Raw genomic sequence first — 25162 nt, 5'->3', positions numbered from 1 at the left:
CAGCGTTCCTGGCACTGTCAGAGTGCATCACCAAGCTCTTTGCTTGACTACTGACTTTGACTACTGACTTTGACTTCTGACAACTGACTTTTGACTGCTGACTTCTTATACCTGACTTCTGATCAAATAATGTGTGATATCTGATCTCTGAGATGTCAGTAGTTAAAGGGGTTGTCCGGCGATAAAAAATTATTCACAGAATAACACACATTACAAAGTTATACAACTTTGTAATGTATGTTATGTCTGTGAATGGCCCCCTTCCCCGTGTCCCACCACCCCCACCCGTGTACCCGGAAGTGTGGTGCGCTATACATTACCTGTCGCGTGCCGACCACGGTCTCCGATCGTCAGCAGTGACGTCTTCTTCGGGAGCTTGGCGGATCTTCCCGAGTGCCGGCCGCCCTCTGCAGCGTCATCCGAAGCTCAGCCGCGATTGGCTGAGCATAACTGTGCTCAGCCAATCGCGGCTGAGCAGCTGATGATGTGGCCGCGTCATCAGCCGCTCAGCCGCGATTGGCTGAGCACAGTTATGCTCAGCCAATCGCGGCTGAGCTTCGGATGACGCTGCAGAGGGTGGCCGGCACTCGGGAAGATCCGCCAAGCTCCCGAAGAAGACGTCACTGCTGACGATCGGAGACCGTGGACGACACGATATGCGTTGAGTATAATGCACCACACTTCCGGGTCTAGCGTGGGTGGGGGGAAACACGGGGAAGGGGGCCATTCACAGACATAACATACATTACAAAGTTGTATAACTTTGTAATGTGTGTTATTCTGTGAATAATTTTTTATCGCCGGACAACCCCTTTAAGTATTACAAGTCCCTATTCAGTTTGAGTTTCACTTTCACTTCAATTGCTAGGCAGCCCCTAGCTTGCAGTATTCAGGTAACAAAATGAAGTGATATCTTATCTCTGACTTGTCATAAGTGAGAAGCCCTGTTTCACTTGTTCATTACATACAGAGCTGAGTTTTGAAACATTCTATTTGTTTCAGTTTTGCAAACAGCCGACCTATTGCTGACCTGGAGCAGAAGCACTGACTGAATGTGTGGAGCTCTGAAGCTTCCCTGCATGAAGAATAAGTGTCTGTGCAGGGCTATTTTTACAGCCATGGAAGACTGGGGACTGCATGGGGCGCTGGTCGCAGTGATTGACTTTAAAACTAAGGGCTCAGCCACACTAGCGTTTTTCTTTTTTTCTATATTTCTAATGGATCCGTCCATATTAATTAAACGGATGAGCATAAACTGATGAGCAGACTGATGCAAACTGATTGGAAAATGTTTATCTTTTTTTAATGGTCCGTTTATATTTTGGCTTACAAAAACTGACTTTTGTACATCAGTTTGCATCAGTCAGCATTCGTTTTTCTATCAGTTTATTTTTCTTTGGTTTCTTGCTGCTTCTGCGCATGCTCAGTGCAAAAACAAATGAAAACTGTCAATGTCCTCATTGACTACAATGTAAAAAAAAACGGAAGTGCACTTTCTGTTCGTGATCCGTTTTTTCAAATGGAAAGAAAAATACAGCAAACACTATTCTTTTCTCCGTTCAAAAAAACGGATCTTGAACGGATTGCATGCAAACGGAGCACAATTAGGGCAAACGGAGTACACTAATATATCAATGGGGATTTTAACGGATCCGCCAGTTTCTGTTTTGCTTACTCCAAAACGGAAAAGGTAGACGGAATGGTGCCGGATGGTCAAACTTTGATGTGAACGTAGCCTAAGTTATGAGCAAATTTTCTACCTCTGGCCAGCAGCATCCAGCTGTGGAGCAGCAGGTCCAGCCACACACGTCCCATCCCTGGCAGCATCATCCCTGCAGCTGCAGACAGAGCAGTGGTGTCAGTATGCACTGAGCGCTAGTATGCAATCACTGCGACCCGCGCCTGTGCTGTCCGCAGTCTCAAATGGCCCTTGACCTGCACAGACTTTTGTTTTTCATACACAGAAGCTTTAGGGCTCCACCAGGGGCGTAGCTAGGGGCAGGGGCGTAGCTAAAGGCTGATGGGCCCTGGTGCAAAATGTTAGCTTGGGGCCCCCCATCTCACCCGATCAGGCAAGTCATATCTAACGTTATATCCAATGATTCTAATGTGCCACCATGTTCTAATGCCCTGTCACTGCCTCCACCTCATGTACTGCACTACTGCCCCCTATAATTAATGGACTGTACTGTGTCATTGTCTAATCATTGTATTCCAATCTTTGACTCTCCAGCTGAAAAACTACAACTCTCATCATGAACTGCCAGTTGGAAACGATGGGGGTTGTAGTGCTGCAACCTGAAGAGCCAAATGCTGCAAAACTCCCATAATAAACTGTCAGCAGGGCACGATGAAGTTTGAACTTCTGCAAGCTGGAGAAGTCACCTGATATCACTTGCAGTCCTATGTAACACCACAGATAACAGTGATATCCCTCTGAGTACAGATAATGTAGTGGTCACCTGCAGTCCTATGTAACACCACAGATAACACACAGTGATATCTCTGAGTACAGATAATGTAGTAGATGTCACCTGCAGTCCTATGTAACACCACAGATAACACAGTGATATCCCTCTGAGCACAGATAATGTAGTAGCTGTCACCTGCAGTCCTATGTAACAGCACAGATAACACAGTGATATCTCTGAGTACAGATAATGCAGTAGATGTCACCTGCAGTCCTATGTAACACCACAGATAACACAGCGATATCTCTGAGTACAGATAATGTAGTAGTCACCTGCAGTCCTATGTAACAGCACAGATAACACAGTGATATCTCTGAGTACAGATAATGTAGTAGTCACCTGCAGTCCTATGTAACGCCACAGACAACACAGTGATATCTCTGAGTACAGATAATGTAGTAGCTGTCACCTGCAGTCCTATGTAACACCACAGATAACAGTGATATCTCTGAGTACAGATAATGTAGTAGTCACCTGCAGTCCTATGTAACAGCACGGATAACACAGTGATATCTCTGAGTACAGATAATGTAGTAGATGTCACCTGCAGTCCTATGTAACACCACAGATAACACAGTGATATCTCTGAGTACAGATAATGTAGTAGTCACCTGCAGTCCTATGTAACAGCACAGATAACACAGTGATATCTCTGAGTACAGATAATGTAGTGGTCACCTGCAGTCCTATGTAACGCCACAGACAACACAAAGATATCTCTGAGTACAGATAATGTAGATATAGACCCCCTGTGTAGCCCCCCCATAGTATAGACCCCCTGTGTAGCCCCCCCACAGTATAGACCCCCTGTGTAGCCCCCCCACAGTATAGACCCCCTGTGTAGCCCCCCACAGTATAGACCCCCTGTGTAGCCCCCCACAGTATAGACCCCCTGTGTAGCCCCCCACAGTATAGACCCCTGTGTAGATCCCCCACAGTACAGACCCCCTGTGTAACCCTCTCATAGTATAGACCCCCTGTGTAGCCCCCTTCCCATAGTATAGACCCCTTGTGCAGCCCCCCCCAGTATAGACCTCTTGTGAAGCCCCCCCCAGTATAGACCCCTTGTGCAGCCCCCCCAGTATAGACCTCTTGTGCAGCCCCCCCAGTATAGACCCCTTGTGCAGCCCCCCCAGTATAGACCCCTTGTGCAGCCCCCCCCAGTATAGACCCCTTGTGCAGCCCCCCCAGTATAGACCCCTTGTGCAGCCCCCCACATCGCAACATTTATGTAAAAAATGAAAAAATAAATAAATAAACTCACCTCACCTGGATCCTTGATCTCCCTGCCAGCTTCTCTTCAGTTCAGTGAGCTTCCGGGTTGCCGGCCCTGGCCGGAAGCTCACTGATGCAGGACCGCGGCGCCCGGATTTCTCCTCTATACTGCACGGCGGCTGACATGTGACGTGATGACGTCACATGTCAGCTGCCGAGGAGGAGGAGAAGTCCCGGCGCCGCGGTCCTGCATCAGTGAGCTTCCGGCCAGGGCCGGCAACCCGGAAGCTCACTGAACTGAAAGAGGTCCGGCGGCCGTGGCCATTTAACTGCACGGGGGGACCGGGCCGGGGGGCATATGCCCCCCGGCCCAGCCCGCCCCTGCCCCCCCCGGATTGGGGGAGCACAGGAGGAAGTGGCAAGGGGGGCCGTGCGGGCCCCCCTAGCGTAGGGGCCCGGTCGCCATGGCGACCCCTGCGACCCCTATAGCTACGCCACTGGCTAGGGGTTCAGCCTAGAGGGGGCGAGTGAGTCTGAGTGGGCCCCCAACCAACCTTACCCATAGGGAACCTCAGCAGGTGACAAGGCTTTCTGAATAATAAAGGGAATATTCTTCTACATTACTCATAGTGGATAAGGATAAAGAGCAGTGTGAGAGGCTTCTGTACATTTCACATATAGAACCACAAAACAATGTAAAGTGCTTAAGATTAGAAAAATATAGCTGCCTTCTTCCACAGACAGCACCACTCTTGTCCTCAGTTTGTGTTTGGTATTCGACTGAAGTGAATAGTGCCAAGTTGTAATACCACACACAACCTAAGAGCAGGGGTGGCGCTGTTTTGGAAGAAAGCAACTATGTTTTTTTTTCTTAATTCTGGAGAACTCTTTTAACCAGATTATCTTTGCCTAAAAATAATAGTGGTATAGGTAATAAGTTTTTAGACATTAAGGCTATGTTCACACTGCGTATGAGTCCGGCCGCATTTCGTACGCCGGCGTACATGTGCGGCTGAAACTACGAGCTAAAAATCAACATGCTGCCGGATGCGTACGAACCGCGAACATACGCCCGTAGTACAGCTATGCTTCCCTAGCTTGTTTCGAAGTGATCTGAAACAGGTCATTTACTTGGAAATCTTCGCCCAGCCCAATAAAACTCACAGAACCTTTTGGATCGAAAAATCAAGTTCAATTTAGCTGAAATAAGTACTTCGTATGGGACCGCATGGAAATCCACGGCCATGAGTTGGAACATTTCCGTCCTCAAACAATGGTCTTGTTCATTTTTCACGGCGCCGTATACGATCCGGCCATAAGCTCATACGTAGTGTGCACTGTGCGGGCGTATATCGTATACTTTCAAGCGAACGCATCAACCTCAAAACTACGTGCAGAAACATACACAGTGTAAACATAGCCTTAAAGGGGTGAGCTGGTTGTGATCATACATGTACAATCCAAGATATGTGATGAGCTGCTAGATATCCATTTCCTATCTATCTCCTATCTATCTATCTATCTATCTCCTATCTATCTCCTATCTATCTATCTATCTATCTATCTATCTATCTATCTCCTATCTATCTATCTCCTATCTATCTATCTATCTATCTATCTATCTATCTATCTATCTGTCTCATTACAGGAGGAGATAAGAGGACAATGATCACATGTCCTTCATGCACCAGCATCTTCTCAGCCCCGCCCCCTCATGACATCACCACAGGTCCTTCATCCACAAGAATCCTCTCCAGTTCTCAGCCCCGCCCCCTTATGACGTCACCACAGGTCCTTACTCATCGCTCTGCAGGCTGTCTGCAAAAGAAATAGCTTTTGCAGACAGCATTAAGTCTCTGAGACCTCAGTGGGCCCCTGCCAGTGTGGGCCCAGGAGCCACTGCCCCCCCTGCACCCCCCAAATTTCGCTTATGGGCTCCACACATTCAGTCCACACATTTAGTCAGTGCTTCTGCTTCAGGTCAGCTGTTTGAAAAACTGAAACAAATATGTTTCAAAACTCAGCTCTGTATGTAATGAACAAGTGAGACAGGACAGAGATCAGATATCACTTCATTCTGGTACCTGAATACTGCAAGCTAGGGGCTGCCTAGCAATTGAAGTGAAAGTGAAACTCAAACTAAATAGGGGCTTGTAATACTTTACTACTGACATCTCAGAGATCAGATATCACACATTATTTGATCAGAAGTCAGATAAAAGTAGTCAGGAGTCAAAAGTCAGTTGTCAGTAGTCAAAGTCAGAAGTTAAAATCAGTAGTCAAAGTCAGGAGTCAGTAGTCAAAGTCAGTAGTCAATGTCAGAAATCAGTAGTCAAAGTCATTAGTCACTAGTCAGAAGTCAATAGTCAAAGTCAGTAGTCAAAGTCAGTAGTCAAAGTCAGTAGTCAAAGTCAGTAGTCAAAGTCAGTAGTCAAAGTCAGTAGTCAGTTGTCAGAAGTCAGTTATCAATACTCAGAGTCAAGTGTCACACTTGTAAAAATGATTCTTCACTCTGACTTCTGACTATGTCCTAATATGGACACTGTATCTGCTTACTCCCTCAGAAGCTCCGTGGCATTAAAAATAGTAGATAAACGGCACTGGATAATTGAGTTCTGTCTTACAATGTCCTGGGGCATAGATTCCCCGGGTCAGGTGCAGCACTTCCAGCCCAGGAAATCTTTTAACTGTAATGCCTTATTTACATGTTCCGTGTTTCATGGACGACATGGATCTGGAAGGCCTGTAGTGGAATCTCCCTTCCCCCCGCATGGCAGCATCTCTAATATGATCCTGGGAGCGTACATATTCATAGTTTCCCCACTCCCTACATCACAATGTAGATGCTGGTGTGTGTGTGTGTAGGGGGATCCACTACAGGCCTTCCGCGGACATGAAACATGGGACGTGTAAATAAGGCCTAAGCCAGTGATGGGCAACCTTTTCAGCTTGGTGTGTCAGCATTCGGGATAAAAATGAGTATAACTCGAATGGTGTGTTACTTCGAGAAAAAACACCATCATTTTGCGTTATTTGTAGTTTAAATAGCAAAAATATGTAATTGTAACATATAACTGTACTTAATAAACCAAAAAATAATTACACACACACATTACCCCACCTGACCCCCATCCCTCCCCGTACACTACCCTACCTGACTCTTCCACCCACACCCTACCCCACCTGACTCCCATCCCTCCCCATACACTAATCTACCTGACCCCCATCCGTCCCCATACACTACCCTACCTGACCCTTCCACACACACACTACCCCATCCCTCCCCATACACTAACCCCCTTCCCCCACACTACCTTACCTGACCCCATCCCCACACACACTACCCCACCTGACCCCCATTCCCCCACACTGCCTTACCTGACCCCCATCCCAACACACTACCCCACCAGACCTCCTTACCCACATACACACTACCCAACCTGACCCCATCCCTCCACACACGCACACAATACCCCACCTGACCCATGCCCTGACCCCCATCCCTCCCCACACACACTACTATACTACAATACTGCTGCAGTCCAGGATGCGGGCTGTGGCACCAGGAGACAACGCTTGAGGCAGGAGGAAGACGGGGCTGGAGGCCGGAGCAAGACGGGGCTGGAGTGCGGCGGCACCAGCAGTGGCTGGCCAAACACAGCTGCTGTGCCGGGTGACGTCACAGTAGATGCGTCCAAGCGGTACGTGGAGCGGGGAAATACGTTGAGTCGGGCCGCACTGTAAGGCAGCGGGGCTGTCTTGGAGCTTGCATGTGTGCGCATACCTTCCTGTATGCGGTCTATGGCTGCGCGTGTCAGTGCTAACACGCGTGTCATAGGTTTGCCATCACAGGCCTAAGCTGTCTATGACATGCATATACCATAAAGGACATATAAACAGAGGTTGAGAATCCATCTAATAAAATTGAATATACGTTTCTTCAATAAGCCCCGGCTATTAGTACAATATGTGTAAAATTCTTGTATGTGTATTGAATGCAGTTTATTAATTGCGCCCTGTATACTCTTACCTGAGGACTATCTGAGGATACTGTTGATAAAGAGCGACACCCAAAAATGGAGAGGGAAAGGGACACACAGAATAGCAACAGGTTCAGAACAATAAGAGCAGATCCTAATCCATATACATTGTCCTGTAAACACAAAACCAAAAGGAGTCAGTATCCAAAAAGAGCTTTAAGAACATACATCATATAGCAAGTCATGGTGCCCCCACTATGTAAGAATTTTACCCCCCAATAAAGATACATACATACTTTTGTTAACACGTTCCACAAATTTGTCTGTAATTGTGGATCCGAATTGCGAATCTGATTTTTATATCTTAAATAAGGATTGTGGATACACTACAAAATTGACAATTTTTTACCGAAGTGCGGGTGATGATTGCAGACACAATTTATACACAGTCCTGAAAATGACTGAACATGTGAATGAGGCCTAAGGCCATGTTCACATGGGGTAAGACACCGGCCGTTCTGTGAATTCAAATGCAGACGCACACGGGAGCGAACGCATCCGAATTCAGAAAAAATGCAGTACTGCAGTATCGGCCAAATGATCTTCATTTTTTCTGAATTCGGATGCGGTTGCTCCCATGTGTGTCTCAATGGAGTATGCGGCCAGAGCCATTGTGTGAATTGACAGGTTTTCCGCATCCGCTATTCAATAAATAGCAGTCGCAGCAAACTGACATGTCAGTTTTTTGCGGCACCGCTTGCGATCCTGGACGGAGTGTATACTATGGGGGACATTTAAGAAGTTTGGCGTTTTTTACACCGGGCTTACAAATGTTCCCACAGATCCGGAGCTCAGGGGATTTATGTAGAGGCGCATTGCCTCTACATAAATCCTGATCGCACAGGACCACTTATCCACCAAAGTATTATTATAATTTAAGATACTATGGGTGGGGAAAAAGTTAGAATGGTATTGCTAAAGTGTGGAGCCTAAGATGTTTAACAGATTCTGCAGAGACGAATGATGGCTGGAAGAAATCTTTCTGATGGTCTTGGCCAAATGGAGCAGAAAAGGCTAGAGAACAATTTCGACCAGATTAGATGTCACCTGTGAATCCCTGGATGTATCTGCATAGTAATCACCCCCTTCGGTGGTAACTGTGTATGGATAATGTTAGTCTGTGTATAGTGTAGGGTATTTTGTAGCCTTTAGGCAGCGGTAATATATAATCAGGATGTAAAAGCAGAAGCTACATAAGCAACACAAGCTACCTATTCAGCTCTGGGTAACTTACTGGCCAAGAGATGGCCAGCAGATCAGACAATGATCCTCTGTCTATGACCAGATTGGTTTTACATCTACCATCATACATTTTTCCAGCACAGAGATGATCCTCAGTAATTATTTTTATCTTGAAATACAGCTGGTAGTGTGTAGCCCAGAGGGAACTTATTATTTCTATAGGATGTTGTCTGTTATTGAAGGATCCAGCACTTTTCCGGTTAAAGAAACGTCACTATCGTGGATTTATTTAAAAGACAAAAAAAAGTTTGGTTATCCTAGATGGTTTAGTCAGTGTAAGAGATGATTAAAACTTACGCGCAGTTGCCTGCATGTGTCGTCATCATAATAGCTACCCGTATAGTAATAACAATAAACTGTTGCAACATCAATAATATTCAGAATTACAGCAATAATACTGAATATGGAACTGAGGATGTTTAAGGACAGGGATCCTTTGATCTGTGGGAAAAAAAAGTTCAAAGCAAGTTAATATACATAATATAAAATACCTCTTATGGGTAAAAACATATCTAAGGATCAGACATCTGACTGCATGAAAAGGGTGGACTGTGTAAGTGGGTACACACCGTACTGCAACCTTCACATGTGGGTGAAACCATGTAGCCTATGGCTGTATCCATGTCTTCTAGGCAGTCATCGGGCTTCATCCACCTTCTCCAGGCACGGTATGCAAATGGCGATCGTTTGGGTTTGTGCAAACCTGCAGTTTCTGAAGTTCGCTCATCTCTAATTATGACCATATTTTTCTTTTATTTTACTGTGCAATCCCAAACTTTCGCTAGCTCACTCATCTCTAGCCGTAATAAATAAAACAAGTTAAGAAACAATGGCCGTTTTTTTGCAAACGCAGGTCATAAATATAATGTTGCATGTTCATTATTGTGTCATACTCATTTATAGCTCTTATTTTATACGGTGTGTGCACTGCCATTTCCCATTGACTTCAATGGAGGATGTTATTACATTGATCATACGGTGGCATTTTTACCTCTGAATTACGGTTGTATTTTTATTATAATAATACGCTCCATTGAAGTCAATAAGAAATTGCCAGACAGTGCGCACACAGTATAGAATAACGTCCCTAATTGTTTATGACTAATAAGAATAAAAGTCTAAATAATAAACATGCTCTTTATATACCATCTGCTTTTGCAAAATATGGCCAATTTTTTTCATCTGTCCACATTGTTCTGTTTTCACTCCAAATTTGGGCTGTAATTTGGTATTATTTTACTGTGTCTAAACTTAGTCATAGACATATCAAGGAAGACTTAAAGAAGAATTCCACCCACCCCCCTAAAAAATAACAACTACCTTGATATCTTATAGCCGATTTCTGCTTCTACTTCCTATTTGAATACTTGTCAGTGCCTACAACTCCCAGCATGCCTCACTGCACTGTCTGTCTCCCTCCCACTTTAGTCTCCACCCAATCTCCGCCCTCTATCTCTAGCTAATCTTACTTCCCTGCCTCCCTTGATCTGTGTCTAGTTGTGAAATTCCAGTCAAAGAAATACTACTAGTACCACCATCATGCGGTATAATCAGCATATGATGGTGGTTGTAGTTATGCAAACCTGAGAGCCACGGCTTGTATAACTACAACCAGCATCATATGCTGATTATAAGGCATGATGATGGCGGTGGTAGTCTGGGTCTGGTAGCAAGGCTTCCTCCCCTTGGTGGTTGGCTGCACACAAGATTACAGCTCCGGCTTAAAGGGGTACTCCGGCGGGGTGGCTGAGGGAAACGATGTCCACTCCGGTCCCCGGCCGCTTCCTGGTGTCTGACACGGGCCCGAGACGATATGTCTCAGGTCCGCTCAGCCAGTCAGTGACAGAGGCGGGATCTGACCGAACTTGAAACGGGTCCCGCCTCCGTTACTGACTGGCTAAGACGTCACGTCTCGGGCCCGTATCAGACACCAGGAAGCGGCCGGGAACTGGGGACCGGAGCGCCCTAATGCGGGACCGGACGCTGGAAACGGGGAGGTGAGTTGATGTCGTTTCCCTCAGCCACCTACTCCCCGGTGTCAGGAAAAAAATGCCCCCGCCGGACTACCCCTTTAAGCAAAGCATAGGACGAGTCACAGGGATGATGCTTATTTTCATGTCAAATTAACCCTGTGCTCTCCCTCCTGTCCCCGCAGGGGTGTGTAGGGGCCGGTGTTCCCCTGGAACATGGCTCTCCCTCTGTCCCTGACGCACTGCACACGGGATGACATCTCCAATGTGAGCAGAGCAAAAGATGAGTCACTTGGAGAAAACACATGGTAATCACTGCACTGGTACAGGACGGAGGAGAGATCTCTGTCCTGCACTGCCACCATGACAGCCCCGCACACCGCCCCGGCTTTACTGCAAAATGGATGCTACCGGGGCTCTACAAACTCTGTACCTCACTAATGCACGTGTCAAGAGGGACTATCAGGGCAGCGGTGCAGGACGGTGGTCTCTCCTCCATCCTGTATGGGTGCAGTGATTACCATGTGCTTTCTCCTCCTGGTCTTCTGCTCTGCTCATATGGAAGATGTCATGCTATGTGTTAGGGTGTGTAAGTGAGGGCCACCGGGAAGGCGGGGAAGGGAGAGGGGGTCTGCTAACGATGTTGCTGTCATCAGGTTTACAGACCGCACCTCCGGAACCTACAGCATAGCAGGGACAGGAAGGAGAGACATGTTCCAGTCGGCCACCAAGGGGGGGGGATGCATTACAGAGTGGGGCCGTTACGTCACGGCCCCTTCCTCTGTGTGGGGCGGGGAACTCTACACGCCCCAGCCCTACAAAGCTAATATTACACAGAATACGTCACGGCCCCAAGATGGTGCCCACATAGTAAGTGTGACCTGACAACAGCAATTTTGCAGGGACTACAAGACTTCCTGTGGCAGTAAGTGCAGGAAAAAAAGTACTATAGACTCAAAAGCTGTAATCAATGTGTATTGAGCATTTGTATAACTTTTGTGAGGCAGTACAATACTTCAATATAGCTCTTGGCTGGAATACCCCTGTAAGGATCTAAATCTGTATACTCTGCAGGAAAAAAAGGAAAATGGAGGGGGGGTACAAAACCTTTAAATATGTTAAAGGGCTAAATAAAGTTCAGGAGGCAAGTATTTTTTATAAGAAAGTGAACACAAGAAGAAGGGGGGCACAATCTGAGGTTAATGGGGGAAAAATCTGAAACAACATGATAAAATTACTAAAAGAGTAGTAGATGCTTGGAACAAACTTCCAGCAGATTTAGTAGGTAAATGTACAGTAACTGAATGGGCTAAATATATATCTAGTCTATCGCTTCTCGGCTTTTTGGCTAAGATCAAGTGTAGTATCTGTTCTTATCAGTTTAATATCTTGTAAGTCCCCTATCTGGGGACCATATATTAAATAGATTTTTTAGAACAGGGAGATGGAAAAAGAGCTTGCTCTGTCCTCTCCAGGCATTGACCTGGTATTGCAGTGCCTCCAGGTTCAGTGCACCAAAAAAATAAATAAATAAATAATATATATCCTAAGGTAATAAGAAATATAAGGGCAGACTGCCAACAATCTTCTTTTTTCTAACTTTCTAACGAAAAAAAACTTTTTGAATACATAAAAAAATGTGTTTTAATCAAGTTTTCTATAATGTAAATGAGAGGGTCCACTAAAGCACCTAAAGCGCCGCCTGGAGAACCCCCCCCCCCCCCCAGATCTCACTACCCCTAACTATGCCCCCTTGTGACCTCCAGCAGACGGAACCTCCAACAGGCACAGTGATTACGTCATTGCACCTGCTGAAAGAGCCGTAAGGCAGCTGACAGGCTTAAGAGGAGAACCAGAGGGGAACACAGGCTCCAGGCCTGCCAGGATTAGGGGAGCATATTGTTGTTGGTTTTTTTTGTGTGCGTGTGTGTGTGTGTGTTGGGGCAATGCAGGGAGAGACTATTACTTTGGAGGGCAGATCACAGGGGGCATTTTAACTATAGGGGCAGAGCACAGGGGGCATTATAACTATAGGGGCAGAGCACAGGGGGGGCATTATAACTATAGGAGCAGAGCACAGGGGGCATTATAACTATAGTGGCAGACCACAGGGGACATTATAACAATAGTGGCAGACCACAGGGGACATTATAACAATAGGGGCAGAGCACAGGGGGCATTAAAACTATAGTGGCAGACAACAGGGGACATTATAACTATAGGGGCAGAGCACAGGGGGCATTATAACTATAGTGGCAGACCACAGGAGACATTATAACTATATGGAGACACAGCAGGGGGCATTATTACTATATGGAGGACACAACAGGGGCATTATTTCTATATGGGAGATACATCTGGAGGCATTATTACTATATGGGGGGCACAACATGGGCATTATTATTATTATTATTATTTGGGAACACAGCACAGGGGACATTATTACTTTATGGGGGGCACAACATGGGCATTATTATTATTATATGGGAACACAGCAAAGGGGACATTATTACTATATGGGGGGGGGGCACATCAGGGGCCATTATTCTTATATGGGGCACAGCAGGGGGCATTATTACTATATGTGGCACAGCCGGGAACATTATTCCTATATAGGAGCACAGTGGAAGAAATTTGCTGGAAAAGTGCAGGGCCTAATATGTTTGTCTGGCAGGTTGTGAAGAGATGAATTGTAGCTGCAAGAAATCTTCCTGGTGGTCCAGGCCGGTTGGAGAGGAAAATGAAATTGATGCCTCAGATCAAAGAAGACGTCACCTGTGAGTCACTAAATGATGTTTTTGTATTCAGTAGTGATTTCAGTTTTGAAGAAATAGGGGTGCACAGCAGGAATATTTGGTGCTAATTACGGACGGATGTTTTTATCCACATGTAGTCCAATAGAAAGAAATCCGAAGCACTCGTTTTTTATATATGCAAAAGTATTCATAAATTTATTGACAGCGTGCAGGAGAGAAGCCAGGAAAATAACAATGCTTTCATTAGCAAACAATTTATAGAATGCAAAGCGACTGTGGACGTTTCGATCCTATCCAGGACCTTTTTCAACGTCGCTGTGGGTATGTCCGGTGGGGCGCGCTCCTGGCGCTACCCTTGGGCGTATCAAGCGCTGTGTCCACAGACGCTTTGCATTCTATAAATTGTTTGCTAATGAAAGCATTGTTATTTTCCTGGCTTCTCTCCTGCACGCTGTCAATAAATTTATGAATACTTTTGCATATATAAAAAACGAGTGCTTCGGATTTCTTTCTATTTGTATTCAGTAGAACACTGCCTCTTCCTAGCAACTGAATCTTAATAAAAGCCCCCCTTCCTTCCCCAGGACTGAAATGAGTGAAGTGTGTGTGTGTGTGGGGGGGGGGGGGGTCACTTTTATCAAGATTCGCCCTGTTGCCAAAATGACCTAGAAACTGCCCTGCCATCTGTTACCATATACTTTTTTTTTTTTTTACTTTTTAAGTGTAAAAATGACTTTTGTCTGTGCTATATTGCAGAAGAAGGTGCTATAGCTGTGCTATACTTTAGCACAGGTTTAAAGGCAAAGAACGTGTACCATACATCAATGGCATGTGGTCCTTAATAAGTTAGGCAGCGGTGTAGGGAGGAGAGGCCTGGGGGGGTTCAGCTGCTTCTGACATAAACAGAAAAATCAGCTATTCTGTACTCTGAGGCTCCTGGACGGACCTTCAGCACCTTGGATTGAGCCTCGCTACTGGCAGAGTCTCATATCACAGAGGCTGCAGGGTGCTGTGCTGCTGGAGCCACCTTAACAGCCATTCTACCCAACACCCCCTATCCCCCTTTCCTCCAGCTACTCTTCCTGCCCGGCCTGACCTTCATCCTCCTGTGTCTGGAGCTGGGACATAGAGAATGGTAGAAAATGTCTGCAGGCAGTGTGAGGAACACAGTCTGCTCCTGCCATGACTATCCATGGTGAATGTGCACCACTACACCCAGCAACACACTTCTTAGAGAATTAAGTGTGCTTAACTGTATATGTAGTGTGTAGTTTTAATGTGTATTTGTTTAATGGATGAATGTTGTGTGTGTTACATGTCAGGGCTGGCGTCAGCACCCGTCTTACATTGTGGCTACATACAATCAGGTTACTCACCAAGCAGAGGTTGTGTTTAGAATGAGCTGCAATAGTCAGAGATCCTGCGATGATGTACTGTAAAAAAAAACACAACACATCTATAAATAATTGTACATTTTTTCAATAGGACATTAAAATGTGTACTACGAATTATTGAAAAAAGGGCTGATATAGTAGCCTAAAAATTATTGGCCTCCAATATATTTAAATGTCCTACCAGCACTATGCGGTAAGGTTAAGGCTGAAAGGGATTGTTTCATGAAGAGAAGCCTTTCAGTATTACAGCATATGGAAGTCATGGAGAAGATTAACCACTTAAGGACCGGGCCTGAAATGGCCTTAAAGAGAACCAATCATGGAGGAAAATCAAAAAATGTTTTTTCCCTAATTATATGTAAAATATAATTTTATTAAACTTTGTAAATATATTTAATAATTTTTTTTTTTGCTGCGTTTTTAATGTATTCACTTTATACTTTCCTGTCTCGGGCCGGCTCTTTTCAAAAGAGCCGGCGCGAGACAGGAAGCTCCCGTCATGCACAGTGGCAGCAAGGCCAGGGGGGCCGCCATCTTGATTACGTCATTTGCATTCCAGCGGTGAAACGCAAGTAATGTAATCAAGATGGCCCGGCTCGAACAAGAGGATCAGGTAAAGTATAAGATAAATAGACAAAATGAAGATACAGACTGCCTTTGCAGATCCTCTTGTCCGCTGCACGAAGGCCGGCGCCACCATCTTGATGATGTCACTTGCGTTCCAGCGGTGGAATGCAAAGTGATGTCATCAAGATGGCGGCGCCCGGCCTTCGTGCCGGGAAAAAAAGAATTGGGTAAAGTATAAGATACAGACTGCAAAGGCAGTCTGTATCTTCATAGATAGACTTAGGGAGAGATGCACATTGATAATAGGGACAGTTAGTTTTAGGTGATAGGTTCTCTTTAAGGACCGAGACTAATTTTATGAATATGACCTGTGTCACTTTATTCATTAATAACTTGGGAGTGCTTTTACCTATCCAGCTGATTCTGAGATTGTTTTCTTGTGACATATGGTACTTTACATTTCTGGTAAATTGGAGTCGATACTAATAAGGAATCTTTATGAAAAAAAAAACTAAATAACGTGAACATTTGTGAAAAAAATGCATTTTTCCAACTTTGAAACTTTTCTGCTTAGGCTAGGTTCACACTGCGTTTTCAGCATCCGTTTAACGGATCCGTTTTTTTTAACGTCCAGAAAAATAGGGTCAACAACGTTTTTTTGTCAGATTTGGTCCGTCAAAAAAAACGGATCCTTTTTTTTTATAATGGAAGTCAATGGAAAACGGATGCACACAAACGAATCCGTTTTTTGCAATCCATTTTTCATGCGTTTTCACGCCAAGAAAGGAGTTGCTGATAAATGCCGCACTTATGTGCGGTACTTATCAGCAGATAGTGGCGGTAGGATATAGGGGGGAAAAAAGCCCCTACGCCAAAAAGGAGGAGTTGCTGATACGTTTTAAGTCCCGCCTCTGTCACTGACTGGCTGAGCGGATTTGAGACGTCACGTCTCAAGGCGTCAGACACCAGGAAGCGTTCGGGAACCGGGGACCGGAGGGCCGCGATACGGGACCCGCCGCTGGATCCGGAGAGGTGAGTGGACATCTTTTTTCTTAGCCACCTCTTCTCCGGCCAGAGTACCCCTTTAAGTGTCTTATGCACCTGTCGCAAAGTTCTCACTCTCAGGTTAAAAGTGGTGATGAAGTGGTGTACAGTTTCACCAGTAACATCCTAACCCGTGCCGAGAACACGTCTAAAAAGCGCTGGGCAGTATCCTGAACACAAGGAACTAGCCTGGATAGGGCTAATCTACCGTAAAGAAGGTCTACATATCCTATCTCGCAGTGCAGGTAACTGGGACACCCCTGGACACTTAGCCCCATGGCTGGGGCTTGTAGTACCCTGACAGGACAGGTCCCTCAACACTGTAGGGCACAAGGTGGTCAGACACAGTCTAAACACAACTACAAGTAAAGTATCTCACTATACAGTATAACTCTTCAAGTTCCGCCAGAGTACACAGTTACACTGGGTTGGGGCTCCTTCAACAAACTCTTCTCCTCTACTCAACTCTCCAAGCACCGCTAGAACTACCTCTCTTCTACTCTACTTCTCTAAGCAACTCCTTAAGCACAACGAGCTCAAGCACTAAAGTCTGTGTCAAAGATTTACCTATTTGTGAAAGTGTATTGTACTACTGAAGAGCTCTGCAGTAAAGCTGTTCTATTTTTACAACAATGGGACTCTATCATACTTTGTTCGCACCAGCACCCATACACACTAGCCGCACACCTTGGGTTATTTTTTCCCCTTTCTGTGGGTGGTGGTACCGATAGTCTGGGTGGGTCAGTTGCCACTTAGGACTACTGTGACAAGAGCCGAGGAGACCCACTACAACCTGGCAGGTCACAGACCATCTTGGGGACACAAACCAGCCATAAACAAAGCAGGTGTCACGACAACCACCATCACTAGCCGTACACCACAGAACTGGTGTCATGGTTAGCTCAACTACTGGCTGAGTACCACACAAGCAGAGATAGAGCTATAACTTTCATATTACAGAGACCTAGTCTCAGGGACACATGTAAGTCTATGGAAGCAGCACAGGTGCATGGAGATGCAGATAAAGTTTCCTGGAGGCCGGGTTCCCAAGTCAATAGACAGCTATCCGGCCCCCAGAGAGGAGATCACATGTCCTGTCACTACAAAGGGAGAGGGGAAGAGGATATTACACATCCAGAGCGGATAAGGGTGCAAGAAAGGTTATAAATATATATTAGACATGAGGGGGTATTGGGCAGGGGGTTTGTTTAGAATATTGTTTTTGTTACCCGGATAACCCATTTAGCCATCCAGGACACGCATGTATTAGCTATAGAGAAGATACCTTTCATTTATCCATCTCTGCTCCCTTCAAACTCATTGATTTTAGTAAATCCCTGCTTTATTCAATGTGGTGATCAGGCGGTTTGGCGCACTGTGGGAGAGGGTACTGCCCTCACTGCACCAATCTGGCCCATTATACAATGGTCCACAGAGATGAGCACAGCTCCAATATTCATGAGGAGGGAAGGGCAGCAGGGGGATCAGTGCACTGAGGGTGGCAGTCCGATCCCCAGTGCACCAAACGGCCTAATTTGCATATTGAATAAACTAAAGATTTACCATAGACAGTGATGAGGATGAAGGTAAGAAAATGACATTGGCTTCCCCGACCCTATGGGAACTCAACAACTGTGTACAGTTTTCTAACCTGCTGTTAGCTTCCCTTTAACATAGAAAAATGCTCTTATTCCCTGGTGCATGTTGTGTTCCCAAGCCCCTGAGGTGCTAAGGGCTGTAATGATTCCTCACTCCCCCTCCCATCTCTGTCACTGTTTGATTGACAGTCAGCTAGAAGCTGATCCCTGCCTCCACCAACACACAATTGGAACGCAGAGAGCAGGAATGAGTTTTGGAAGCAGGAGCTGAAAGCTGGCTGTCAATGAAGCAGAGAAAGGGAGGAGGAGAAGGGGATTATTCTGCAATAGCATTATACTAACGTTCCAAACTTGAAAGATTCTATAAATTAAAGGGTCTAGTCCCTTTAAACCAGAGCTAGCCAGTATAACTAGACTTCTAAACTTAGCTTAGGTTATTTCCAGTGGTGTAGCTACCATAGAGGCAGGATAGGTAGCTGCTATGGGGCCCATGCATGAGGGGGGGCCCGGGGAGGTACAGGAATGATAAGAGCCCCTTATCTACTGCAGTGTATAAGTGACCCAAAGTTCACTTACATACTGCAACACAAAAAAGGGTTAAAAAGCACAAGACGAGATTTCTGCTTGACTGCTTTGATAACCCCTGACCTCTGTTCTCCGGAGCTCCTGCAGAGGTCAGGGGTTATCAGGGCCCGAGCAGTGAAGCAGACATCTCCTTGTCTTGTGCTTTTTAACCCTTTTTTGTGTTGCAGCATGTAAGTGAACATTGGGTCACTTACACACTGCAGTACATAAGGGGTTAAGGAGAAGGTAGTCTGCTCCTGCACCTATGTATTTAACCATAAGGGCTCCTAATGGGCCCTTATAGTTAAATACAGTGGATTGAAAGAACAAGCAGCCATTGGCTCTGTGCTCTGCCAGTCACTTTTGTAGCTGCAGGCCATTTTATTTATAAAATCTGAGCCTATATATATATATATATATATATATATATATATATGCAGTTCTTTGTGTTGTGTGTAGGGGAGGGGGGGGCCCGTACAGTTTTTTACTATGGGGCCCGATGAATCCTAGCTACGCCTCTGGTTATTTCTTATGGTAATCCATGTCAGATACCATGGCGTCTAATCATAAACCTATAATATTCATCTTTTGTACATATAATTTTAAGATAATGATGGTACTTACAAAAACTGGCCCCCAAAAGGCAATACCACTAAGCAATGTTACGCTTTGAAAGAAAATAGCCAGAGCAATTCCAAAAGCTAACTCCAAGATGGCTGAAACAATCAATACAATCTGAAAAACATAAGGTAATGATATGAAAGATATAAAACTGACAACATACTTTTCTTTAGGCAATTTTATATAACTAAGGTCGTTAACTGTTCCCATGTGTCACATAGAGCTCTCTGGCTCCTCTGTAGTCAGCAGTGGCACAGCAGTACTACACCTTGGCACCAGAGTAGGCACCACACTGATTTTTTACACAACTGGTCATAATCAGTCTTCAGGCAGTACTGCCAGCACTGTCACATCACAACATGGGCTACATACTTATTTTGTGAAGACATTTTTATCTTTTGTAAATTTTTATATCATTTTTATCTTTTGTGAATGTACCACGTGTGGCTTTTTTGTTTTTTACATGAATAGGCCAGTGGCGGTGCAGGGATTCCATTCCCGCGGTCCTTTTTCTGAACTACCGCCTGGTTCCTGCGCACGGCACTGGTCTATTACCTAGCACTGAATGGGCATGAAGCACTGGAGGCGAGCCGGCCAGCCCCCAGTGTGAGGAAACCCCTGCCCCTCTGTGATGCAGCTCCATTAGAATCAATAGAGCCTCGTCACAGAGGGGAGGCCAGATCGTGACACTGGGGGGCGGACGGCCGATGCTTGGCAATAGACTTGGGCCGTATGCGGTAACTGGGCGCCAGTTCAAAAAAGGACCGCAGCACTGGCATCCCTGCATCGGCGCTGGTCTATTCATGTAAAAAACAGTGATGTACTGTCGGTACATTTGCTTTAAGTGGCTCAAGACCAGCTGATATCCTTAAATATGGTTCTTATGCTACCAAAGAGTGAATTGTCAACAGGTCAGATATATTACTGTCTATATTTTTGGTAGACATTAGAAGAGAGGTTACTCCCTAAAGCCCAATGTGTAGACAGAACCTTCTTCGCTAATGGTTAAACCTGCTCTCCTCTAGATGTGCTGGGGGCCTCCTTGTTATACTGACAGACAAGTTGGCTATGCCAAGATCATCAGAGAGATTCTGTTTCCACTGCTGACATAAACATGTCCATAAACTTTAATCAACCAGAATTTTCTAATCTTTCATTGGATTGCAGTTATCCTGTTCCATTCCAAGTCTTCTATTGTACAAATAAATAAGCATAACAGAACATGATACTCCGTTAAAGGAATTAGGATATAATTTGAAAAATATTTGACTTGATGATCACTACAATTTTAACTATATTATTTAAGAAGACAGCACGGAAAACATACATTGCATTTCCATGAATGGAATCCCGGCCGGAGCGTATACACAAAGTATACGCTCTGGCCGGGATTCAATCCTGCCGCACGAAAAACTGACATGTCAGTTTTCTGCGGCCACTATTCATTGAATAGCGGCCACACAGACATGCTTTGGCCGCACGCTCTGTTGTGTGCAGCGGTGAATTGGGATGTGGGCGCACATGGGTGCGCCTGTATCCGAATTCACCAGAAAGGAAGATCATCTGGCCAGTACTGCAGTACCACCCAGGATGATCTTTAGTAACACCGGCCGTCTGGGTCACAGAACGGCCGGTGTTATACGTACTTTGAACCCAGCCTAATGGTAGGTTTATGGTTTTGGTCAGTATTTGGTCTTCACAGTGATTGATTTTTCAAGCTTTACTTCTACTTACCCCTAAGTCTCTTGGTTTGCCCTTCAGGAATGTTTGGTAGAAAAGAGATGATGAAGCTGTGTTTGGTGCCGCTGCCGTAGCCACAGTCCATTGTGGTGCCGCAGTAGGGACAGTCAACACCTGTGCTGAAGGAGAGACATTGTATGCAGGGATTGGGGAAGAGACATTGTATGCAGGGATTGGGGAAGAGACATTGTATGCAGGGATTGGGGAAGAGACATTGTATGCAGGGATTGGCGTAGAGACATTGTATGCAGGGATTGGCGTAGAGACATTGTATGCAGGGATTGGCGTAGAGACATTGTATGCAGGGGGCTGTTGAGGAACATTTTGTACGAAGGGAGGAACTTGTGGATTCCAGTTAGGAACTGCAGTGGGCGCTTGGTTCTGTATGGTTGAATTCTCAGACATTGTAGACACCGGCACTGAAATAAATGTAAAGTGAACTCAGTAACTACTACTATAACTCTATGTCATTCCAACCTGTCCAACCTTTTGAAATGATGTCTTTTTATTTTCAAGACTGGGACACTAAATACACTCAGTATGCTGTTGGGTAATTGATAAAACAATAATCTGTGAGGAAAGGCAGGTTCAAGGAAACCACCGTAAACCTATAATGAACATATACATCTCCACTTGGGGCATATATAAACAGTGGTACCTTGAATTAAGAGTAACTTGGTTTAAGAGCATTTTGGTTTAAGAGCTCACAGTTTTTCAAAATTGTGACTTGGTTTAAGAGCATTGCTTTGGTTTAAGAGCTCCCTGTACTGGGTGGGAGCGCGAGTGGGGGAGGGGCACGGTCTGCATAGCTGGGTGTACAGCACTGTATTCCCTCACCTTCCAAATCATAGCAGATCCACTTTAGGCTGGAGCCTGCATCAGGGCACAGGACTGCCCCCCCTCTGAACGTCCTGGGTCGTCCAGGGGTTAAAATTACAGGGGTTGTGGGGTGGGGCCGTGGGGTGGGGTGGTGGGTTCCAGTCTTTTTTTTTTTTCCCTTTCTTTTTCCTACACTTGAATGGGGACTAAGATTATAGCCTAGAATATCAGGAGGCTGGGAGAGCGGAGGAAAAGAGTGGCAATCTTCAGTTATATTAGGAACTATCTGCCCGCCATAGTTTGTCTTAGTGAAACGCACCTTATTAAGGAGTCTAAATACAAGCTTAACAGGCTCTGGTGGTCAGATCAGTATCCCTCCCATTTTTCAAGCTACTCCAGGGGGGTCACATTCTTAGTGCATAAAAAGATTAGTTGGAAGTTACTAAATAAAAAAATTGATAGAGAAGGACGTTTTATATTTCTGCACTGTGTAATAAACAGTCTGGAGTGTATATTGGCCCCAGTATATATTCCTCCTCCGTTTGGGGTTCAGGTTTTGTTAGAGTTATTTATATTTTCTAAGAATCATGATGGGTTCCTGTAGTGGTTATTGGGGACTTTAATGGGGTTATGGATAAAGAATCTGATAGAATAAGAATGTATAAAGGATCTTCTCCCCCAACAGGGTCCCGGCTGGCCGATGTGGTGAGAGAACATGGGCTGCGGGACATCTGGAAGGAGAGAAATCCGCACAAAAGGGAGTTCACTTGTTGGAACAAAACTAATAGTGTAATGTCACGGATTGATTTGGGTTTAGTTACTGGGGATATAGTTAAGAGAGTGGTTAACATTAAACACTTAGCAAGAAGTTTGTCAGACCATGCACCAATTATGTTGGAAATTGACACAGGTAAATCAGTTATTTCACATAGTATAAGATTAAATTCTCACTAGTTTAGTCTGATTGATAAATTGGACCTTATAGAGAAAGAGATAAAGGAGATATGGGTAATTAATGTAGGCACAGCAACTCACCAGGTAGTGTGGGATACATTAAAGGCGGTGATAAGGGGCAAATACTTTGGAATTATTTGTAAACTAAAGAGGGGGGCCATCTACTATGTAGGGGTACATTATTTGAAGTAAAAAAAATGCTTTTATTCCAGTGGTAGCAGAGTCTAAGTTAGGTGGCGCGTGTGCATTTAATTCCATCAAAGTTTTTTTTTTATTTGTAACTAAAACATCCATTGTCCAATTTTCATCTCACTTGGAGCAGCAGAACGCCCTCCAGAGCCATTTGTTTGCCATCTGTTTTGTTGTGCTTCATCTTTTTTTTTTCAAAGCGTACTGCATGTGCCGCGATACGGGACCCGCAGCTGGATCCGGGGAGGTGAGTGGACGTCTTTTCTCTCAGCCATCTCCTCCCTGGCCAGATCCCAAAATTGCCCCCTGAGAGGACATACTCGTATGTAACTCACAGCCCCGTTAAACCCCTGCCTGCCAGAGCATACTGTACCTGCTCCGCGCTCCGGCTTACTTCAGGGGTTCCTGGCTGGACATCCCTTTGAGCCATGTCTGTTAATAAATTTGGGCCTTCCCTCATGTATTTCCCTGTCCACATGCAAAATGCACATTAATTTACAACTTTGCTTATATATGTAGCTTGTACTAGCAAATTGAAAAAAGTTTTAATTTTTTATAGGGTTTTTAAAATTTTTACGTCACTTTACGTTAATAAATACTTTTGATTAGTAATTAAAATAAATAACTTCCTTAGTCATCCACTGACTAATGGTAGAAATGTTACAGGAAAGAGGCTGTAAAACATTATGACCTGGTTGTTTCAGGGCAAGAAATGTTCTGTGCTGTGAACATTTTCATTAACACCTTAACCTCCACATTCTTGGAAGAAAAGATCTCTACAGAGTTTTTAAACACTTTGGGGGACATTTATTAAGAGCGGTGTACTCGTACGCCACACTCACTTACCCACTACTGTAAAGCAGGTATAAATTTTGCCTGGTTTACGCCTGTTTCCAGGTGTAAACCTTAATAAATGAGGCGCGGAAGTAGTCAACGCCTCCTCCCTGACACACTGCCCCTGACCGCAAAGGAAAAGGGGCAAATCTTAACCCTCAAAATAGAGATTATTCGTATATTTATATGTCTCTCTATCTCACACATTCTATTGTCGCCTGGACTATGTCCTGCTTAGTCATTACACCTTAACTTGGCAGCCAAAGGAAACATCGTCTGGTCAGACCATGGCCCCTGTCTATTTGTCCCTCATGCTCCATAATCATCTCTCCATCATGATCAGGGAAGCTTAACGAAAATCTTCCCCCTATCCACTCAATGGGAGGTTCTGAAATGCATGCTGAGAGGCACCTTTATATAGCATATAACTCACTCTAAAGCAGGACTTTTAAAATGTATTCTCTGTTGCAGCAGATACACACATTAGAGGTTACCTACAAACACACGTTATCCGCTATGACAAATCTAAGATCCATAGTGAGTAAAAAAATATATATACATATCAGCAATTGCAATACCAGTGCTTCTTATAGGACTACTCCAATAAATGTGGTCGCCCCCTCACAAGACTGATACACCCCTGAATTGGACACATTTCCTGTGTACAAAAGTCAGATGGGATTGACACTCACAATCCTTCTGAGATACTGAATGTATTTCATACACACTATAATAAATTATAAAACATTCCGGGACAGTTGGCCGACATGACGGACGACACTTTAGACAACAACATTCTAGCGTCGGTTGATGAAAGTGCCCTTTCCACCCTGGCACAGGAAAATGTGGATACCATGGAAGTGGAGCTCTCAGAGACAGAAGTCTTAAGGTCTCCTTGAGGGAATGGCACTGCCTTAAATTCTTTCAGAATCGGCCTTGTTTGCTTGTTATCAAAGATTTGTGAGATTTTGTTGTACAATTTATCGCTATCTATTGATTATACATAAAGGGGGACATGTGTAAAGAAAAGAATGAGACTTCTTCTCTTTTCATTTGCATTCCTGGCCTTGTATTCCATAATTGCAAATAAAAAAGCCGAACCTGTGAACTCAGCCTAAGGCAATGTTTCCACATGCGGCCGAAA

General features: G+C 44.8%; 1 protein-coding gene and 1 non-coding gene across 2 annotated transcripts in view; one reads left to right on the top strand and one right to left on the bottom strand.

The window, feature by feature from the left end:
- Nucleotides 1-25162, bottom strand: part of LOC138799609 (membrane-spanning 4-domains subfamily A member 4A-like) — a 32174-nt gene that overhangs the window by 6538 nt on the left and 474 nt on the right. Inside the window, exons 2-6 of the mRNA XM_069981052.1 lie at nucleotides 21217-21641; nucleotides 19486-19596; nucleotides 15071-15127; nucleotides 9266-9409; nucleotides 7717-7839 (exon numbers count right to left, since the gene is read on the bottom strand). Coding sequence (XP_069837153.1) covers nucleotides 7717-7839; nucleotides 9266-9409; nucleotides 15071-15127; nucleotides 19486-19596; nucleotides 21217-21627 — 846 coding nt within the window. The 5' untranslated portion in view covers nucleotides 21628-21641. The remainder of the gene's footprint in view (nucleotides 1-7716; nucleotides 7840-9265; nucleotides 9410-15070; nucleotides 15128-19485; nucleotides 19597-21216; nucleotides 21642-25162) is intronic.
- LOC138800146 (U2 spliceosomal RNA) lies at nucleotides 12267-12458 on the top strand. The gene has a single exon (XR_011364351.1). It is a non-coding gene; the product is annotated as a U2 spliceosomal RNA (small nuclear RNA).

This window comes from Dendropsophus ebraccatus, chromosome 8, assembly GCF_027789765.1.
Source record: "Dendropsophus ebraccatus isolate aDenEbr1 chromosome 8, aDenEbr1.pat, whole genome shotgun sequence".
NCBI classification, from domain to species: domain Eukaryota; kingdom Metazoa; phylum Chordata; class Amphibia; order Anura; family Hylidae; genus Dendropsophus; species Dendropsophus ebraccatus.
This window is presented reverse-complemented; position numbering and strand designations above follow the sequence as displayed.